Source organism: Camelus bactrianus, chromosome 36 (assembly GCF_048773025.1).
Source record: "Camelus bactrianus isolate YW-2024 breed Bactrian camel chromosome 36, ASM4877302v1, whole genome shotgun sequence".
Classification (NCBI taxonomy): Eukaryota; Metazoa; Chordata; class Mammalia; order Artiodactyla; family Camelidae; genus Camelus; species Camelus bactrianus.
Genome location: NC_133574.1, coordinates 599352 through 618779, shown reverse-complemented (window position 1 = coordinate 618779; position 19428 = coordinate 599352). Strand labels below are relative to the sequence as shown.

General features: G+C 48.6%; 1 protein-coding gene across 1 annotated transcript; it reads left to right on the top strand.

Annotated features, from left to right (window-relative positions):
* The first annotated feature begins 230 nt into the window (after positions 1-230).
* Positions 231-19136, top strand: SUN3 (Sad1 and UNC84 domain containing 3). The gene is made up of 10 exons (XM_045513001.2): positions 231-3805; positions 4480-4541; positions 5344-5447; positions 9803-9843; positions 10893-11064; positions 12151-12235; positions 14609-14724; positions 15939-16106; positions 17829-17921; positions 18833-19136. Exons 1-10 carry the CDS (start codon positions 3684-3686, stop codon positions 18950-18952), a joined length of 1083 nt encoding a protein of 360 aa, XP_045368957.2. The 5' UTR covers positions 231-3683; the 3' UTR covers positions 18953-19136.
* The last annotated feature ends 292 nt before the right edge of the window (positions 19137-19428 follow it).

Sequence of the window (19428 nt, the reverse complement as noted above, 5' to 3'; positions counted from 1 at the left end):
GACCAATCAGGGCCAGGGGCGGAGCTCGGGGCCATCTGTCAACCGCCGGAGGCCAAGGCGCGGCCGCGCAGTTGGAGGGGCGTGGCCTCGCTGCTGACGGGGGCGCGGCCTAGGGGCTGGCGGGGCGGGGCGGGGCGGGACAGGGCGGGGCGGGCCTCCGAGTTCCCCGGGTGCGGCCCCGCCCCCCAGCGGTCCAGGAAAGCCAGACAGGTTTTTGTTAATCTCCCGTCTATTTAATGCATTGTTAAAAGCGGACGATTAAATCCCTGGGAAAACTCAGCAAACAGGCATTTCTGCCAACTGCGTACCGGCAGTAAAGTTACCACGGAAACGCCCTTCCCCGTTCCTGTTTTTCCAGCCTCTCTGGTTGCGAAACCGGAGCATCCCTTTGAAGAGTCTGGCCGTGTTTCACGGGACGGTGCTCAGGGTCCCAGACGGGCCTGCAGCGCGGACTTCCACCCCGGGTCGAGCTCCCCAAGGATGCGGGGGGCCCTGGGCCCGGCCACCGCAGGGACCACCGTGTGTTCCTCCGGGGGGCTCCAAGCTGCCCCGGCCCAGCCCCGGAGAGAGCGAGCCGGCGTGGACCCGGGCGACGTGGACAGGCTCCCCCACGACAGAGAACATCGGCAGAAATCCTGTGGATCCAACCAGCCAGACAGCAGTGTGGACCTCCGGTTTTCTTTCATCGAAAAAGAAAAATCAGGACTTTTTAAGGGTGGTCATTTGGCAGCTTCAGTTAAACAAGGTGCTGCTTCTGCTACACAAGCAAAGCCTTAGACATTTAGCAGCAGACAGGTGATGCAGGAATGGGTGACGAGGAGGTCACTCCAGGGCCGGACGTCAACCCTGACTCTGTGGAGCTCTTGTATCACGTTGGGAGGACTTTTCGGGACCCTCAGATGGCCCCGTCTGGAAAGTAATCAGGGCCTCACTTTGCAATGTCGGATGTGATGTCTGTCCCACTGCATACAGAGCCACGTAAACGGTCCCCAAGAATAACAGGGCTTCCCCTTAAATAAGTCACGGTCTCATTTTCTCGGAGGAGAGCATGCCAAGAGAAGGCGGGTTTTGAAAAGAGTTTATCATGGTCATGATTCAAGAGTCTCTTTTCTGCTTCTGAGCTGGGTGCATAGAAAAGTACAGAACCAACCCGAGTGGACAACCTCCCTTACCAACCGAAGTCATAATCTGAGTTATAATGGAGAGCGGTCCCTCCTCAGAATACAGTTCTGACTTTCGGAGTGTGATTGAAATCCCTGGTAGTTGCAGATGTCAGGTCAAACACGAATCCAGGAGAGATGCCATGAGCCTGCAAACACAGCACAAGAACAATCTTTTATTTTATTTTATTTTTTTTAAGGAAACCCATTTGATGGTTACCTGGCAATTTTGTTTCTCTTTTTCTTCCCCCTTGTCTTCCTCTCTTTTTCTTTTTCTTTTTCTTTTTCTTTTTTTTATTGAAGTGTAGTTGATTTACAATGTTGTGTTGGTTTCTGGTGTACAGCATAGTGATTCAGTCACACACACTCATATGTATTCTTTTTCATATTCTTTTTCATTATAAGTTACTACAAGATACTGGATACAGTTCCCTGTGCTGTACAGCAGGACCTGGTTGTTTATCTATTTTATATACAGTAGTGTGTATCTGCAAATTCTAATCTATCCCTTCCCCTCCCCCTTTCCCCATGGTAGCTTTTCTGTGTCTGTGAGTCTGTTTCCAAGAGCCATCTATTTAAAATGAAAACTTCTCAGTGTTTATTTCCTACACTTTATCACATAATGGCCTTTCTGTCCCTGAGTGTTTGGAAAGATCCAAAATCTCCTCACATACCATCTCACTTCACGCACAGTTTCATTCAGCAGATTGTTCAAAGAGAATCAACCACTTGCTCATGTGTAGCTGTTTATACAAAATACATGTATATGTTACACATGAATAGATAGCTTGCAGATTTGTATCTCATTACACCTTATGTAGATATTTCCTGCTTGGGAGCATTTAGGGAAGGGGAAGAAATGTATTTGAGTATAAATTCTGATTCTTCAAAGTCCTCGAGCCCTTCCTTCCTGCCTCTGCCTCTTGCGTTGCCCCCGCTGTCTGTCGGCTGAAGATGACACGTCTACACTCCCAGGACACATCTTTCCCGGCCTTGTTGGGTATTCCAGCCCCAGGCAGCTGTGCAAGGTCAAGTTCAAGGTTCTTCCCTAACCATCGCCCCCGGGAACCCAGTCTTCTAACCTGTACTGCGTATTCTTTGGACCAGGTTTTCACAGACAGGAGGTGGGGGGCTTTGTAAATTTTGTGTTGTCTCTTTGATGACCATCTAATTATTTCAAGACAATCTCTTCTTTTTTGACCCATATTTCTGTGTGTCAATATGACTTAGCAATTTGGGTTTCCAGCCTCGCTGGGAAAACGAGATCACGGCCTCTGCAGACACAGAGTGCGAGGCGGGATTTCCTTGTGCTCGCCTTGCGTGTTGAAGCAGTAATGGCCTTTCTCTTTGGTAGAAAAATGTCACATTTTAAAACAGAGTTAGGCGAGCTGCCTTGCTTAAGACTGAGCTCTCATAGCAGAAAGTCATGACTCCTCAAACCGAACACCTGAAGTATCTGACCCTTTTTCCTCTGTAAAGGAGAAGTTAAAAACTGTTATCACACCGAGGTACACTGGGTGAAACATCAACAGAATATCTTCAACACTGGCCAAGGGAACAGAAACCCCAAATTGCCAGACAGGCGCGCATGCACAGAGAGGAGGGAAGATGAGGCCGAAGTGTCACCAGCGACGTCCAACTCCAAGACCACGAGCAGCAGCTTCAAAGGATGCAAACACCGTCACCCTGGACTTTATATCCCCAATAAACACGCTCACCTGCGGCCCAGCAACCCCACCTCCAGGCGGCCAGGAGACTCGCACAGAGACGGCACTGAGCGTTACAGGTAATGCTGAGAAACCAAAAGGCACCCAAGCTGACATCCGTACAAGAACGGGCGAGTGGCTGTGATGTTTATGTGATAAAACACGGCACAGCGGTGAAAACACGCTGGATCAACCTGCGCCGAGATAATATGAGAAAACTGGGCGTGTTCTAGCAGTTAAATTTAAAGCATGATGGTGTTATTGACGGATGCACGTTTACGTGGTTAACTATCAAAAAATACGCGGGAATTACACGTATCAATTTTCGGATTGTAGTTGTCTGTGGGGAAGAAAGGAGAGGTGATTGGGGAATGATAATTGGGGTCTTCCATTGCGTTTGTGGTATTTTTTTTTTTTAAACCAAGTTCTGAAGCAAACACAGCGACTGTAGCAGCACAGAGGTGCCGGGGGGAGCTTGGTGTTCTGTGGCAGGTCGGGGAGATGCTGCAGGGAGCATCACGAAGGGGGACACCTGGTGACGCACGTTCAGGGCGATGGACCGGCTGGAGGAGGGGCTGCGGGCACCGGCTGACACGGCAACGGGCCATTATGACATGCCACAGAAGGTGATGCAACAGAAGAACCCCAGGCGCTTCAAGGTCTGCTCACTCACAGTTTCCCCCTCGAAGGAGAAACACTGGCGAAGTTAGCAGACAAAAAACCCACTGGCGAGCACATCATGTTTTCCACGGAATAGCAAAGAGGAAGCGAATGGTATTCTTCTGTCCACCAGCCGTCCGTTACTCAGTGTGGAGGGATGTGTGCCAGGCGCAAGTCCAGAAGGGGTGCAAGGCTTTTTCAGGGTGGTTCGGAGGAAGCCACCAGCAGCGCGAGCAGGGATGTGGTGCGCTTGGAGCACGAAAACCCTGGCTCCAGCGGGTACGTAACTTGCAGTGATTCCCGAAGCTCTTTGGTTATATGTGCGCTGTGTCCACGTGCTCATGGCTTTCTCTGGAGAGAAAAACATTTGCCAACACTCTCCCCAGAAGGTTGTATCTGACCCGGGTACTTTGGACATGCCGTGTTCCCTCTGGGCGGGGAGTTTAGATGAATTGCTGCAGGTGGGGGACACGGAGTATGAAAGACGAGACGTCCTTTTGAGAAGACGTGCTTTTATGACTTTGACTTGCAACCTCATGGGGGGGGGGTGTCTCTGCAGAACGCAGCGTTCAGCACTGTGGCTCAGGACCCTGGACACAGGGCTGCATGTAGTCCCTTCTTGGCTGAAAACTGACCACACAGTCTGTTCGTGGTACACATTTCGAGCAGGGAGACAGCCTGGCCCACTGGGATGGGCCGAAGACCCCAGCCCCTTTGCACAGCCGGCTGGGAAAACAGAAACGAGGAGCAATGAAATAATCGTCCCCGTGGTCACAGTGACGGCTTTAGCGCAAAACGCAGTTAACCTTTGGTTAACGCGGTCACTTCCATTTCAGCCAGTCCATCAGGAGGGCTCGCGTTTGCCGAGTTGGTTGTAGAGGTTCAGGTTCAAATTACAGTGTAAGGGCGATGCACCGTTCAATTCTTTTTGCTGCTGCTCTTATGCCTTTTAGGTTACCTCGATCGTGGAAAACTGTCATGACTACGGTGCTCATACTGACTCTTCTTTTTCTGGGTAAGTCATGCTAAGTGCGGATCCTTAAAGCCACTTCCCAGGGCGTCTGTGGGGAGAGACGTCGCAGTGCAGGGACCCAGAAAGCTCTGGAAGTGATTCTTGACACTTTATGTGTGTGTGTGCCTTTTACTTCTGATTGTAACACGGGCTTCTTGGTTGAAAACGTGGCGAGCGCTTTTTTTCTCTTAGAATCGTCGTTTAAAATGACAGAAGTTGTTTTCAGCTTAAGGACCCTTTGTGCGTTCATGGCCAACACATCCAGCTGTCTTTTCTGAAGCTGGGTGACTCAGCTCGAGAGATTTTTTTGACGGCCGGAGACTCCGGCTCACGGGAAAACCACGGGATTCTGGCAAAGTGACAGGACACGCAGTTTGCACAAACCCTCACACCCTGGACAATTGGTCTCTAATGTGTGGACGGTTTGAAGAACACAGCGCCCTCTGTAGCCAAAGTCCCCACTCACGTACGCCCACGGCGTGTTCTGGGAGCTGTTTGCTTGTGACTGCACGTGGGCACCTGGACGCACGTCTGTCCTGAGATCTCTGCATCCTGCCTTTAGCTGCCCCGAGGACCCACCCCATCTCAGCCGGCCCCTGAGCCTCTGCGATGCTGGTTAGTGAGTAACACGGAAGCACACTGCACATCAGAAGGGGAGCGAGGGGGCCCTAGACAGACACAGAGAGAGAACTTCAGTTGTTTCTCGTCCTGCATTTAAAGCACGCGCTTGGTTTCACCACAGTGAAACACCTTGTAAATGTTTGCAGATAAACTCCTTCATCAGAGTCGATCTTTCCTTTCACAGGATTTCGAAATCACAGGCGGCTTCCAGAAAAAGAGTCTCCTCCGAAATCCGGACGATTTTACGCCGGGATTGCGGAATACGGCTCGAGGCTTTACAAGTACCAGGTGATGCCGTGTCACATCATACTGTGTGCCCCTCGTTTGAAATTCGGTGTGCTGCAAGGAGGAGTCCAGCTTGCAATATGTCACCTTTGTCTTGCACATGGATGTGTCACGGAGATAATATGGGGACCAGAGGGCTATTAAGTGGTGGCATGGCTAGGAGACGCCGAGGCTCTTCACGGCCTCCGTCTGCAGCTTCTGCCTTAGCTGAATGTCCGTGGGCTTGCCACCCTTTTCTTCTGCCCTGTTTCTCCCTTTGTAATGGGACTATCCAGCCCGTGGCTGTCCCACCATCACATGTTTGACGTCATGGCTTCATAGCTGGGGGGCGGGGGAGTTGGCTTCAGGATGAGTGGTATCCAGGATCTCATCCGTGTCTGGTTTGGATGCTACTGAGATGAGATTTGGATGTTACACTTTGGAGTTGACACTGGAGTGAACTGAGACTTTGGGGGCTGCTGAGATAAAGTGGATGTATTTTGCTACAAGGGGCCATTAACTGAGGGGCAGGGACTGGATGTCATAGAGTGAATGTCTGCGTCCCCGACTCCAGCATTCATATGTTAAGACCTACTCCCCAGGTGCTAGGAGGTGGGGCCTCTGGGACGTGACAGGGTCACGAGGGTGGGGTCCTCCTGACTGGGATCCGTGCCCTCTCTCTGCCGTGTGAGGACACAGTAGAAGACGTGCCGATGAGCCAGGAGGCGGTTCTCACAGACACCAAGTCTGCTGGTGCCTGGATCTTGAACTTCCAGCCCCAGGACTATGAGAAATAGCCATTTTTTTTTTAATAAACCAGCCAGTCTGTGGTGTCCTGCAGCAGCTGGACAGACTAAGACAGCTCCCCAAGGGCAGGCCCAGCACACAGAGAAGCGGCAAACAGAACTCCAGTCACCTTCTGCCCAGTGCTCCGGGCAGGGTGGCCTCCCCTGTGTCCTGAAGCTGTTCGACCTCAGTGGACTTGGACTGAGGCTGGACACCGACATCCTCTCTCTGGTGCACCCGACCCCTGCCCCCCAGCACTCCAGACAGAGCCTCGTCCATCCTACGCCGTGGCCTCCACAGACTGGAGACCACCTATGCCATTATCGGATCAGAACAAGTCAAGGGATTTATATGAGGCCCCCAAGCAGGACGGCTGGAAGTTCTGGAGCTGAGATTCAAACCCCGACTTTGCTGAGACTGGGCACATGGGTCTGCACGGTTCGCCATTTACACTGAGGACGCAGTTCCGTTGTCACACCCCGCCTGGCCGCAGCCGCTGGACAGTCACCTTTACAATGAACAGCTTCAGACCAACGACTGCGAATTACTCGCTCCAAACATGTAGTTGGTTTGTATCTAAAACCCAATATAAAGCGGCAAGCCTGGTCACCTGCCCGGGGTACAATCGGCAATCACTGTATCTTCTAGACTCACTTGGAAATTATAGGGTTTAAAATTAGGTATCTTGTGGGAGCTTTGTTAGGCGAACAAACAAAATAACTATTAGCCACGTGAGCATTTGCTAACACTCACATCAAATTTGTTCCAGCTCGGAGAGTTTGGGGAGGAAAGGGAGCCCTCCTACACTGCTGGTGGGAATGTAATTTGCTGCAGCCACTGTGGAAAACAGCATGGAGGTTCCTCAAAAACCTAGAAATAGAACCACCATAATATCCAGCAATCCCACTCCTGGGCATATATCCAGAGGGAACCCTAATTCAAAAAGACACCTGCACCCCAGTGTTCAGAGCAGCACTATTTACAACAGCCAAGACATGGAAACAACTTAAATGTCCAGCAACAGATGACTGGATAAAGAAGCTGTGGTGTATTTATACAATGGAATACTACTCAGCCATGAAAAAGGATAAAATAATGCCATTTGCAGCAACATGAATAGACCTGAGATTATCATTCTAAGTGAAGTAAGTCAGACAGAGAAAGACAAATATCATATGATATCACTTATATGTGGAATCTAAAAAAAATGATACAAATCTTATTTACAAACCAAAAATAGACTCACGGACCTAGAAAACAAACTATGGTTACCAGAGGGGAAAGGGCAGAATAAATTAGGAGTTTTGGAGTAACATTTACACATTACTACATATTAAACAGATAAACAACAAAGACCCACTATACAGCACAGGGGACTACATTCAATTTCTTGTAATAACATATAATGGAAAAGCATCTGAAAAAAAAAATATATATATATATATAACTGAATCACTTTGTTGTACACCTGAAAGTAATACATTGTAAATCAACTACATTTCAATAAAAAAACAAAATTAAAGAAAAATTATTCCAGCTCAGAATATTGGAGCCATGTTCGAAGGCATAAAACGCTGGGTCTCAGGAGACATGAGCTGTTAACACAGAACAGAGCAGGGGGGAGGGTGTAGCTCAGGGGTGGAGCGTGTGCTTGGCATGCACGAGGTCCTGGGTTCAATCCCCAGCGCCTCCATTAAAAATAAATACATATATAAATGAATGTAAGTAAATAAATAAATAAAGTTGTCCTTTAAAAAGGTAAAAAAAAAAAAAAAATCACACAAAACAGAGATCGCCTGGGCAATACATAGACAAAAATCAGAACGACCCAGAGAGGAGGAACATGGCCCTGTACTCGGATGACACGCAAACTCGTGGAGCGCTCCGTATGTCTCTCTGCCCGGCCCCACCGACCCCTGCACGTCTCAGGAGGCTGCAGATCCGACCGTCCTCTGATCACCTGGACGTCCGCCCCAGCCTTCCGCGGGGCTCTGCCCAGCCTGTGGGGAGGGAGGCTCCGGGAGGGCTCTTAGGTTCTAGTTCCCAGCACTGTTCTTACCCGGGAGCTCTGGAAAGGGACCAGCAGCTGCTCCCAGAGCGGCTCCGCCACACCTTTGTGGGTTTTTAAAATTGAAATGCAGTCAGTTTACAACAGTGTGTCAGTTTCCAGTGCACAGCATCCTGTCTCCGTCATACACGTACAGACATATGTTCCTTTTCACATTCTTTTTCATTATAGGTCATAACAAGGTATTGAATCGAGGTCCCTGTGCTGCACAGCAGGACCTTGTTGTTGAGGGTTTATCTACTTTCATACACCCCCACTCCTGCTAGCCCCCCACCCACCCATTCGGCTGTTACAATGCTGAGAAGCAAACACAGAGCCGGGGCCAGAACCTCCAGGACTTTCAGGCCCACCTCTTCTTTTCCAGCCCTTTTTTCCTCTTCACTTCCTTTCCTCGCTTTTTTGTGTGTCCTCTGCCTTTTTTTATCTATTTGTTCCTGGAGTGGAAGCCACCAGAAATCCTTCTGTGAAGGAGCCAAATAAAAATGCTCTTAAAAAAAAACCCAGAAAAGGTTTAGATTTCGAGGAACTCTCAAATTCATCCATCAGCAGATGGACGAAGGAGTATTTTGCATTATGTTCTTTCAAGGTGAGAACAGAAAAGAGAAACAGAAATGGAGAACGCTTGCCGTTGCCAACAGGAGACCTATTCCAGCAGAAACCGAAAAACAGGAAGTAATCTCTCCCTGCCAAAAATAAGCTCCCGCATCCACATCCTTGTCAAAGGGAAATGTTGAGGAGACTCTGTTAAAAAAATTAAATTGTTCAGCAGACCAAAGAAGCAGCCGGGTAATTTTTCCCTCCATGCCACACCGTGTTCTATTCTGACACCAACATCATGCATCACACAGCAGACTGTGTGTTCTGACATGTGGTGCACGGTTTCGGGCAGAGCAAACTGCCAGGAGGTCAGACTGTCTGAAGCGACAGAGGAGATCTGCCCACTGAGAAGGATGGAGAGGAATTTCCCAGGTAACATGTGGATGGTCCTGGTGGCGGGCTGAAAGGTGCAGGTCATGGCTTCACCCCTGACCTGCAGGTGGGACCTTTACTTAGAAAGAGTATCTGCAGATGTAACGAGGGATCTTGAGATGACATGTGCTGGGTTTCCCTGACGGACCCTGAACAGCCCGGGAGAAGGCCGCGTGGAGATGAGGCAGAGCACAGAGCGAGCACCGCACACGGGGGAGGCCGGGGGCCCCCGGAAGGTGGGAGAAGCCGGAAACAGGATGTGCCTTCCTCCCCTGGAGCATCCGGACGAGTGCAGCCCTTCTGACACCCTGATCTTGGACTCCAGGGCCCAGAGCATGTCACTCAGCACTGAGCAGACCCAGGCCTCTCTTATCTCCTCAAAGGGAACCCCGTACAGGAAGGCCGGGCGCGACGCTGGTGCCGGAGGCGGCGGGGGGCCCCCGCCACACCTGTAGCGTCAGGGTGGGAGTGTGGTTTCTTCTCCCTTTACGAACAGGAGAAGGAACTCCACTGGTGGGCAGGATCTGGCGTGATTTTTCTTCTTCTTCTTCCCCAGGCCAGACTTCGAATGCCCAAAGAGAAACTGGAATTTCTGAAGTGAGTACGATGTTCTCGTGTGTGTGGGTCCGAACACCGACATGCTCCGGTGAAATTATAAAACCAAACTCACTTCTACCTCCACGGATTGTTCCTTAAGGAAACAGATGCTGAGAGGGACTTTTAGTACTATTTGTGCTTAAAACAATGGAAAACTAGCAAGGGGAGAGAAACTGGCCGATGGTTCAATACGGTTGCATATCTCCTTTGGATGGAGAATGATGAAGCCACTGACATCATCCTCAGATTTATTTAATGACCTGGGAAGCGCAGTGGGATGCAAAATTATTTTGTTACAACGTCTTTGCATGGAATAAACCCCGTAACAAACGCACCCAAACTTGACAGATCTATTTCTTTAAGCTTTTTGGTACTGTCCAAATTCTGAATGTGGCTTGTTTAACAAATCAGGGGAAGGAAAAAAAAAAAAAAAAAAAAAAAGACCAGATAAGCAGTGCTTACATTTTTTCAACATAAAGAACTACCTGCTGGCTTGGCATTTTTCATAACGCTCTCCACCAGTAAGTTTCAAATGGTGGGAGAAGCAGAGCCCGCTCTTGGAAAGTAAAATCTTGCATCCTCACGGTGTGAAACAGGAGACAGGTGGCTTCCCTCCAGCCTCCCCTTGCCCGAGGCTGGACCCCAGAACCTCCAGGTTTGGTGTGAACTCCCCTGCTGTGCACCACACTCAGAATGCAGGTTCCCGACTGGAAGGAGGCGAGGGGTGGGATTTAGGATCCCCTCCGTGAAGTCGCCCAGCTCAGGGCAGGATGGCAGAGCTCCCCGAGGGGGAATGCGGGACCCTGAGGTTGGCTGAGCCCTTCTCACCTGCACGGGCACGCCCCGAGCACCAGGTCGGCCCCAGGACTGGCTCCCTGAGCATCCTTGCTTTTCGTCTTGGTGCAGAGCAGGGCTTTGGACGGCCGGGCATTGGCCCGCTGAGTCGATGGCTTCTGCAACAGGAGCACGTCTGCACTGGGCTGATGGCACTGCCAGTGGCGGGGAGCCCATGGTTTCCTCCTCTCACCTCGGGGGTTCTCCATTCCCAGGAAGGAAAGCCAGACGCTGGAGAACAACTTCCGTGAGAGTCTATTTTTAGCCGAACAAATAGACGCTCTGAAGGCATTGCTTAGAGAGACGTGGGCCGGTCTGCGCAATCACAGCTGGGACGCCGAGGGAGAGCCCCCCGCAGTCCAGGACCGCTTGGAGGTCGCCAACGAGGTGAGGTGGGGAGGCGGCCTGCCCAGTCCTTCTGCCCAAGCCCACCGTCCCTCCAGGGGACTCCTTTGAGGGGGAAAACGGAGAGCTGGCTGATCAGTGTCCTCTTGAAAACTCTCCCAGTACGAGCTCGCTTTTGCTAAAGCTCGCCCCGGGAAAGGCCCTTTTTCATACCTGCTGGGTCCCAGGGAAGGCTTTGAGTCGCAATGAGACAGACTTCCCACTAACTGATTCTGTTTCACTTTGCATTAAAAAGCCAAAAAAAAAAAAAAAAAAAAGATCGTTCAGAAATGGCTGTCTCGGGGACCTGGGACTAGCATGTCTGACCCCGGCGGCGTCAGGGGAGGCGATGCCCCAGTGAGGCCCAGCGCCCTGGCCTTGCTGCTCCTCCCTCCACGAGCTGGAGTGTCTCTGCTGCCCGGAGGCTCTGCGTCCTGAAGCGCACAGGAAGCTGACACTGACCGCCGCCGCCTCGGGGTCCCTCTCGTCCTGGCCCCTGGACGAAGTGCTAGGTCAGCCGGAATTCAAGACTGTTCTGTCCTTTCGGGATACTTGGAGAGTAAAATCTCACATCCTCTGCTGTTTTAGAAGCAGAACGTGTCCTAAAGAAGCCGAAATTAACCCAAAGGTTGGGTGCTTCCTCGGCTAGGCAATCACGTGCTCTCTGTCAACGGCCTTGGTCCCCAGATACCTGCGGAAATGTCCGAGCCGTTATCACTAGGAAGAGGGCACCGGCGGGTAACACGCAGCCCGCCTGACCGCCTCACTGTGAGGGCGCCGAGGGGTCGTGTGGAGACAGGGCTTCGGGAGGGGCTCGGGTCCAGCCTGGCTCTGTGACCTTGGCTGACAGCAGAACATGTCTCAGCTTGGACACCTCAGCTGCCCGAGAGGCACCGGTCCCCCCTGGCCTGTGGCTGTGACATCACGGACCTGCGTGGGGTGCCGGGCTCAGAGCGCAGCTCGGGAGGCCTTCCCCGCTGTTACTTTTGCAGATTAGGGAACTTAGGTCCAAATCAGCAAAGTGGGTTGTCCAAACTCAAGCTGTGGGCAGAGATGGTTAACAGAAACCTCTTTTTAAAATCCGTGCAGGAACTGTCAAACCTGGTCGATTACGTCCTTAAAAAGCTGCGAGAAGACCAGGTCCCGATGGCCGACTACGCCCTTAAGTCAGCAGGTGAGCAGTGATGGGTCAGGGTCAGAAGGCGAAGCTTCCAAGGCTGTCTGCCCTCTGGGTTTCTTTGTGAGGAAGACAGAGTTTGGGGACCGGAGAAGGAGGAAGCATAGCAAATCCAGACGATGAAGAAGAGAACAGGAACCCGGTGGTAGCAGGTTGTTTTCCGGGTGCGAATCTCAGACTCTCAAACCGTGCATCCTCACGGGGAGGGGACCACAAAGCAAGCCTGCCTGCCACCGTCACCGACATCGTAGCAGTTCATCCTTTATTCACCAAGTGACCGCTGATGCCTAATCGAAACGCACTATTAGGGAATTAAAATGATAGTCTTTAAAGACAGTGTTTAAAAGTAAGACAAAACCCGTATGACTTTGAGCTGGGAAAGGATTTCTCAGATGCAGTACCCAAAGCGTGATCCATAAAGGAAAGAGAATGGATCGTTTGAGCTTCATCACAGTGAAAACCTTCGCAGAAGAAAAAAGAAAAAAGAAACAAAAAAACGCTAAAGAAAATGAAAATATGAGTCGCAGGCGGGGACACCACAGGGTGAACCACACTCTCCTGTGCGGCCGCTGAGTAGGGAGCATGGACGGGCATTTGGGGAAACCATTGGCCAATTTCTTTTTTTTTTTTTTTTAACTTTTTTTTTATTGAGTTATAATCAGTTTACCATGTTGTGTCAAATCCCAGTGCAGAGCACAATTTTTCAGTGACACATGAACATGCATACATTCATTGTCGCATTTTTTTCTGCTGGGAGCGACCTAATTTTTTTTTTTATTCAAGTCCATTTAATTTACAATCACTGTCTCAGGTGTACAACAGTCATGGAACTTTTTATAGGTTATACGCCATTGAAAGTGAGTCTATAGGAAATACTGGTTACATTCCTGGCGCTGTGCATGACATCCTTGTATCTCATTTATCTTTTCTGTGGGGTGGGGGCTGGGGGGGCAGCTCGGAGCGACGGCTAAGTGCTACGGTGGACTCAACACGTCCCAGTATCGACTGCGGTCATGGTTATGCAACTTTGTGACTATGCCAAAAGAACCACTGAATTGCACAATTAACGTGGGTGAACTGTATAGCCTGTGTGTCTCAATAAAGCCGATTTAAAAACTGAAAAACGAGAATGAGGACAGCGAATTTGAATTCCTTAAAGAACCCCACATGCCACAGTTAAAATTTTCCTTGAACAGTTTATGATTGGGGGTGTCAGTCTCCACATTTGCATGTGAAGGCGTAATTCCTGTCCAGCCAGTCTGGTGAGTAGGACTATGGGTTGACTGAGCGGACAGTATCAGGATTCAAAAATAAGGTGGGGGGAGGGTATAGCTCAGGTGGTAGAGCGCATGCCTAGCATGCATGAGGTCCTGGGCTCAATCCCCAGTGCCTCCTCTAAAAATAAACCTAATTATCTCCCCCCCGCCAAAATAAAGCAATTAAATGCAATTAAAAAATGAAGCTAATTAAAAAAAAATAAGGTGCCCACAGGGTTGCCAGATAAAATAAAAGATGCCCAGTTAAATTTGAATTTCAGGCAAACAAGCAAATAATTTCTCATTATATGTGTATGTCCCAAATACTGTATGGGACATACTAGTTCCAAAAAATTATTTATCATTTATCTAAAATTAAAAATTAACTGGGAGTCTCGTATTTCTACTTGCTAAGTCCCCACCGCACATCCACTATTTTAAATCGTATCATCTTAGAAAAGGCACCGGTAATGTGACACTGAGCCAGGCACGTGTCTTTTCCATGTTGGGTTGTGACGTCCAGAAGGAACTGGTTTGCATTCTCTTTATTTTTCGTAGATAAATACGGTTTACAGCTGAAATGCAGAAACCCGAGGGGATGACATTTGACAAGAATATTTTATATTTCTTTGATTAAAATTAAGCTCCATCCAACTGCAGAAATACTATTGTGAATACAACTTGTTAGCACACTGCTGACACTGTTGGGTTTTCGGCTTTTGTTCTTGAGTGAACTGGGATGACATAAAAGCCTCCTTTATCACGTGAGCTGTTAAACTATGGGGACGCGTCTGTCTCTTTAGGCAATAAACACAATTCACATAAAAGATCCATCTCTAAATCAGTGGCTCCAGAATTCAACTTTTTATCCTAATACCAGTTTCAGAAATGTTGTGAAACCACAGGGAGCAACCACAGTTTTCTCAAAGTGACAACATTTCATTGGTAATTAAAGCTGCAAGTCCTAACTTTTCCTACCACTTCCCTAGTATGAGTTTTACTTGTAAATTTGTAATTTGCCCAGTGATGGTTTTCCAACATTCAAATCTAAGTGCTGTGTTTTGAACTGTGTGATTTCTTTTCTTAATTTTAAAAATTGTTTTTGTAATTTTAGGAGCCTCCATCATTGAAGCCGGGACATCAGAAAGTTATAAAAACAGTAAAGCAAAACTGTACTGGCACGGGATTGGGTTCTTGAACTATGAGATGCCTCCAGACATGATTCTACAGGTAGAAGCTAGATTAAGAATAAACTGCTTCTATTTTGGGATCTGGTTCCTATTACTCAGCATGAAAATATCGTCTGCAGTGGAGGCGACTCCGAACTGGCCACAGAACCTGAGACCATCGCCTTGCACCCTTATAGTCACCAAACTACTGGAGTTACTTCCTATTTCACGGGTAGCAAACGTGATCAGTTAATTAATTAATTAATAATTAGCTGTTATTTTAAGTCAGTGATGTAGATCACGTACTTCTCAGACGGGACATACACATTCCATGTCTTTTCTTTACATTGATTCTGTGGTTTCCTTTTCCGTTGGAAACTTCAGTCACTCAACAAACACCAGTCGAAGGTGCCCGACCCCTGAGGGCCAGGACTGGGCCATGTGCTGTTCAGGTCAACACACCTTTTAAAGTCCAGTGACAGGAGGAGACGCTCCCAAGTGAGATTTCCACTAACGTGTCAGTTCAACTCAAAAGACATCAGACATCCTCTGGCCGTAGAGCACTTCTCAGCTGGAATCCTCGTACCTGAATTTAGTTCCCAATTTAGAAATACCTTCAGGGGCGAGCCTATAGCTCTCATGCCGGGGGCAGCCGAGATCTAGAAAACGGTGGATGTCATTTTCTTCCTTACCATCAGGGCCAGTATTGCTGTCACCACAGCTGTCATCTCCAAAACCACCACCATCCTCAGCACCACCATCACCATCCTCACCACCATCACCACCACCATCCTCACCACCACCACCACCATCCTCACCACCATCACCATCCTCACCATCACCACCACCATCACCACCATCCTCACCACCATCACCATCCTCACCACCATCACCACCACCATCACCACCACCATCCTCACCACCACCACCATCCTCACCACCATCCTTACGACCACCATCACCATCCTCACTACCACCAGCACCACCATCCTCACCGCTATCATCCCCACTCATAACAACCAGCTGCCTCTCACAGATCAGTCTAGTCAGAGCAACGAGGGAAAATATACTCATGTAATAAAGGGCTCTGATCGTGGTCTGGAGAACCACCAGACCTCCGGGCATCCCGGCACCTTCCCTGTTTGATAGACCCCACGTGGTGCCTTCATATTCTAGGATGAGCGTGCCCTGCAGTCAGTAGCAATTAGCTGACCAACGCTGTAGGGGTGGATTTCTACAACCAGATAAGAGAGTAACGCAGTGTTTTCTCTCCAGCCGGATGTTCACCCTGGAAAGTGCTGGGCCTTTCCAGGTTCCCAGGGCCACGCCCTCATCAAGCTCGCCCAGAAGATCACGCCGACCGCTGTCACCATGGAGCACATCTCAGAGAAGGTGTCCCCCTCGGGGAACATCTCCAGCGCACCCAAGGAATTCTCCGTCTATGTGAGAAGCTGTCTAAATCTCTGCTCAGCGTGGGTGACGATGGGTGATTGGCTGGGAGTCGGGAGCTGGGGTCTCACCTGAACTGCGCAGCTAACCATTTCTGTCCCTGAGAAATTAATTCACACACCAGCAATTCAGTCACTCGAAGTATCCACTTCAGTGACTACTGCTATATTCACCGAGCTGTGCATCCATCACCACGATGGATTTTAGACAATATTTTTACTGCTCCCAAAGAAACCCTGCACCTCTCAGGTGTCACCTCCCACTCCCCCAGCCCCTGACAACCACTAACCTACTTTTTTTATAGTGTGTTTCTTTTTTTGCTAATTTTAATTTTATTGCAGTGTGGTTAATGTACAATGCTAGTTTCAGGTGTACAGCAAAGCGATTCAGTTACACATACACATACATTTATATTTTTTCTTTTAGATTCTTTTCCATGATATGTTCTCACAAGCAATTGAACGTAGCTCCCTGTGCTCTGCAGTAGGTCCTTGTTTATTGTATACATAGCAATGATTTCTCTATTTTGGATATTTCGTATGAAGTATATGACACGTGGTATTTGGGAACGGCTTCCTTTCACTTGGCGTGTTTTCAAGATTCATGCATGTTACAACCTGTCAGCACTTCATTTTTTTTTTAATTGCTCGATAATATTTTAGTACATAGATACCACACTTTATTTACCTTTTCAGCAGCTGAAGGATGCATGAGATGCTACCACTCTTTTGACTCCTTTGATGCTGCTGTGAGCAGTTGGGTAGCAGTTATGTGGACATTTCCAGAATTTCTCATTTCTCCTGGATCTGCTCCTGGGAGTGGGACTGCTGGGTTACATGATGAATCTGTGGTTTTTTTCTCTGAGACGCTGCTAGACAGTGCCTCTCAGCTTCAGCCAGCATTCAGTGTTTTCTCTGCGAAGCTGAGTCGTATAGTGTACCTGAATACTATTTTCTTCATGTAAATTTTTTATTGTTTTTATTGTTAAAATGACTGACGCATGCTAATTTAATTTGCTTAGTTTTCTACATTCCTACCACGAAAACATTCCTACCCTGTCCTTCAGAAGTGCAAACACCCTCCTATTATGCTCATTCATGTCAGATAATTTATATTTTTTTTCTTGTTTGAAGCTCTCCCTCCAGAGCCCTGTCCAGCTGAGCTCCTGGCCAGGCCTGACGCCCAGCTGTGACCAAGGGTGTCATCTCCGCGTTCCACAAGTGTGACTTACCCATTATTTAAAAAAATCTTTTGTCCCTCATTTGCCTTCTCTGGTTTTTGTTCTGCCTTTTGAAATATTTTTGCCAATGTCTATTTTAAACCCCGTGTTGAATTTTTCACTTCCGCCGTCATGATTATTCTTTCGAAGACTTTTTCTCCTGCAGGATGCTCCTCTCTTTAGAGTCTAAATGTGTTCTTTCGCAGATGCAGCCCCTCTTCTCCGGCCGCTGGAGATATTGACGGACGTGGAGGGTAGTTCAGTTTTGTTCCACCTTCTGCTCCCTCACATCCTTATTCCCTGCTTCTCACCTCACAGCCCCACGGGTGTGAAGCATCTTTGGGTTTTACAGGGTGGTACGAACCCAGCACAGGACGGCGCCCCTGGCGGGCACCCAAAAATGCCTGCAGAATCTCTGCTCCTCAGACAGTTGCCTGTATCCTATTCTAACCCGACACCCACTATCACAGCCTCCATCTCTGTCGCTTTCTCTCTAGGGCATCACGAAACAATGTGAAGGAGAAGAAATTTTCCTCGGTCAGTTTCTGTACAGCAGAACAGGAAGCACCGTCCAAACATTTGAGCTCCAGGTAACGAGAGCCTCGGAACAGGCTGGATGCCGGGGGTTCCCGCCCCCAAGAGGGGTTTGCTGGGGTGGCTTCATGCAACGTGGGGCATGAGGATAATCATGACAAAAGCATGAGCAGGCGAGGCTTGTGTGAACCTCAGTTCTCGGCTCCCATCAGGTATGTGAATTTTAATGCAAAACAGAGGCACATACAGCAGTGGTTTCTAAGCCAAATTCCTCATCACGTATTTTCACATACCCCCTTTCTCAGTCCTTATCCCACTTTTGAGATTCCATGCATAACACTGAGTCTGAGGGTCACTCCCATCTTCCTCGAGTAAAGGGAATGGGGACGATGGCACAAAATGAGATGGTTGGAGGCAGAGAGGAACTCAAGAGAATAAATATTTAATACCAGGTAACATAAGTAAAATTTCTCTTCCTAACTCGATCGGGAAACATCACCAACCAGTCACGTATGAACCCCTGAGTCAGGGCATCAGGGCGTGTGAACTATATTTCACTATTTCTCATCAGTCCCAGGAAGTGATGAAGAGATGTGGATGGCGTCTCCAACCACATAAAAACCAGTGTAATGAATGTACCTATAGAGTTTCACGTTTGGTTGTATATCCTTGTCTCCCCCTCCCTCCCTCCCCGGGCGGCCAGCTAGGAGCACTCTGGCGAGTGGCAGTGTCCGTGAGAGGCACCTGAGTGTCTGGACCACCATAGTATCTCCCCCCTACGTTTGTCTTATTCTGAGCCCTTCACTTACAGTATCCCACTAAGCCATCCGCTAGACTGGTATTTGAAAGTCCCTGAGTTAGGAAGGAAAGAAAAGCATTTCAATTGTTCATCATATTAGCACTATTTGGGATTCTTTCAGTGATTTCTCGGATAAGGCATTAACTTTAATCTTCTCTGAATTTTCAGCACAACGTTTCCGAATTCTTCTTATGTGTGAAACTTAAAATCCTCAGCAACTGGGGACACCCGAAGTATACTTGTTTGTATAGATTCAGGGTTCATGGTACCCCGAGAGATCACACCTAGGACCACTGGTGCGGAAGGTCGTGACCAGAGAGTATTCAAGTATCCCGATTCCTTAGACTGCACCACACCCGTGGGAATCAAAACTCAGGAGTGGGAGAGAAACCGCAAAGCGGTTCCTACCTGCCTGTAAAAAAATGAATAAATTTTACTAATAAAAAATAAGGAAGTAAATTCAATCTCTCTGTGTTAGTTCAGCTTCTGAGGATGGATCACATTGGTGAAGCACTGAAAAATGATTTTGTGTTTAGACAAAGATGGTATTTTTCAACAGTCTTCCTCCATAATAGCGTCTCTGCCTTCATTTATCTGTTCATCCACACCAGGCATGGATGTCTGCTGGCACCACTGTTATTTGACATGATCTGGATACACTCACCAATGCAATTAGATAAGCAAAAGAAATCAGAGGTGGAAATTAGTGAGGACGTCTAACCGTGACTAATTTGCAGGTGATTTGATGACGTCCTTGCAATGCA

Bases quoted from the DNA above. Each gene is read 5' to 3' on its own strand.
- SUN3 (XM_045513001.2), top strand. From the start codon at position 3,684: ATGTGTGCCAGGCGCAAGTCCAGAAGGGGTGCAAGGCTTTTTCAGGGT. The intron at 12,236-14,608 runs GTGAGCAGTGAT...TTGTAATTTTAG, and splicing joins CTACGCCCTTAAGTCAGCAG to GAGCCTCCATCATTGAAGCC. The intron at 14,725-15,938 runs GTAGAAGCTAGA...TTTTCTCTCCAG, and splicing joins CTCCAGACATGATTCTACAG to CCGGATGTTCACCCTGGAAA.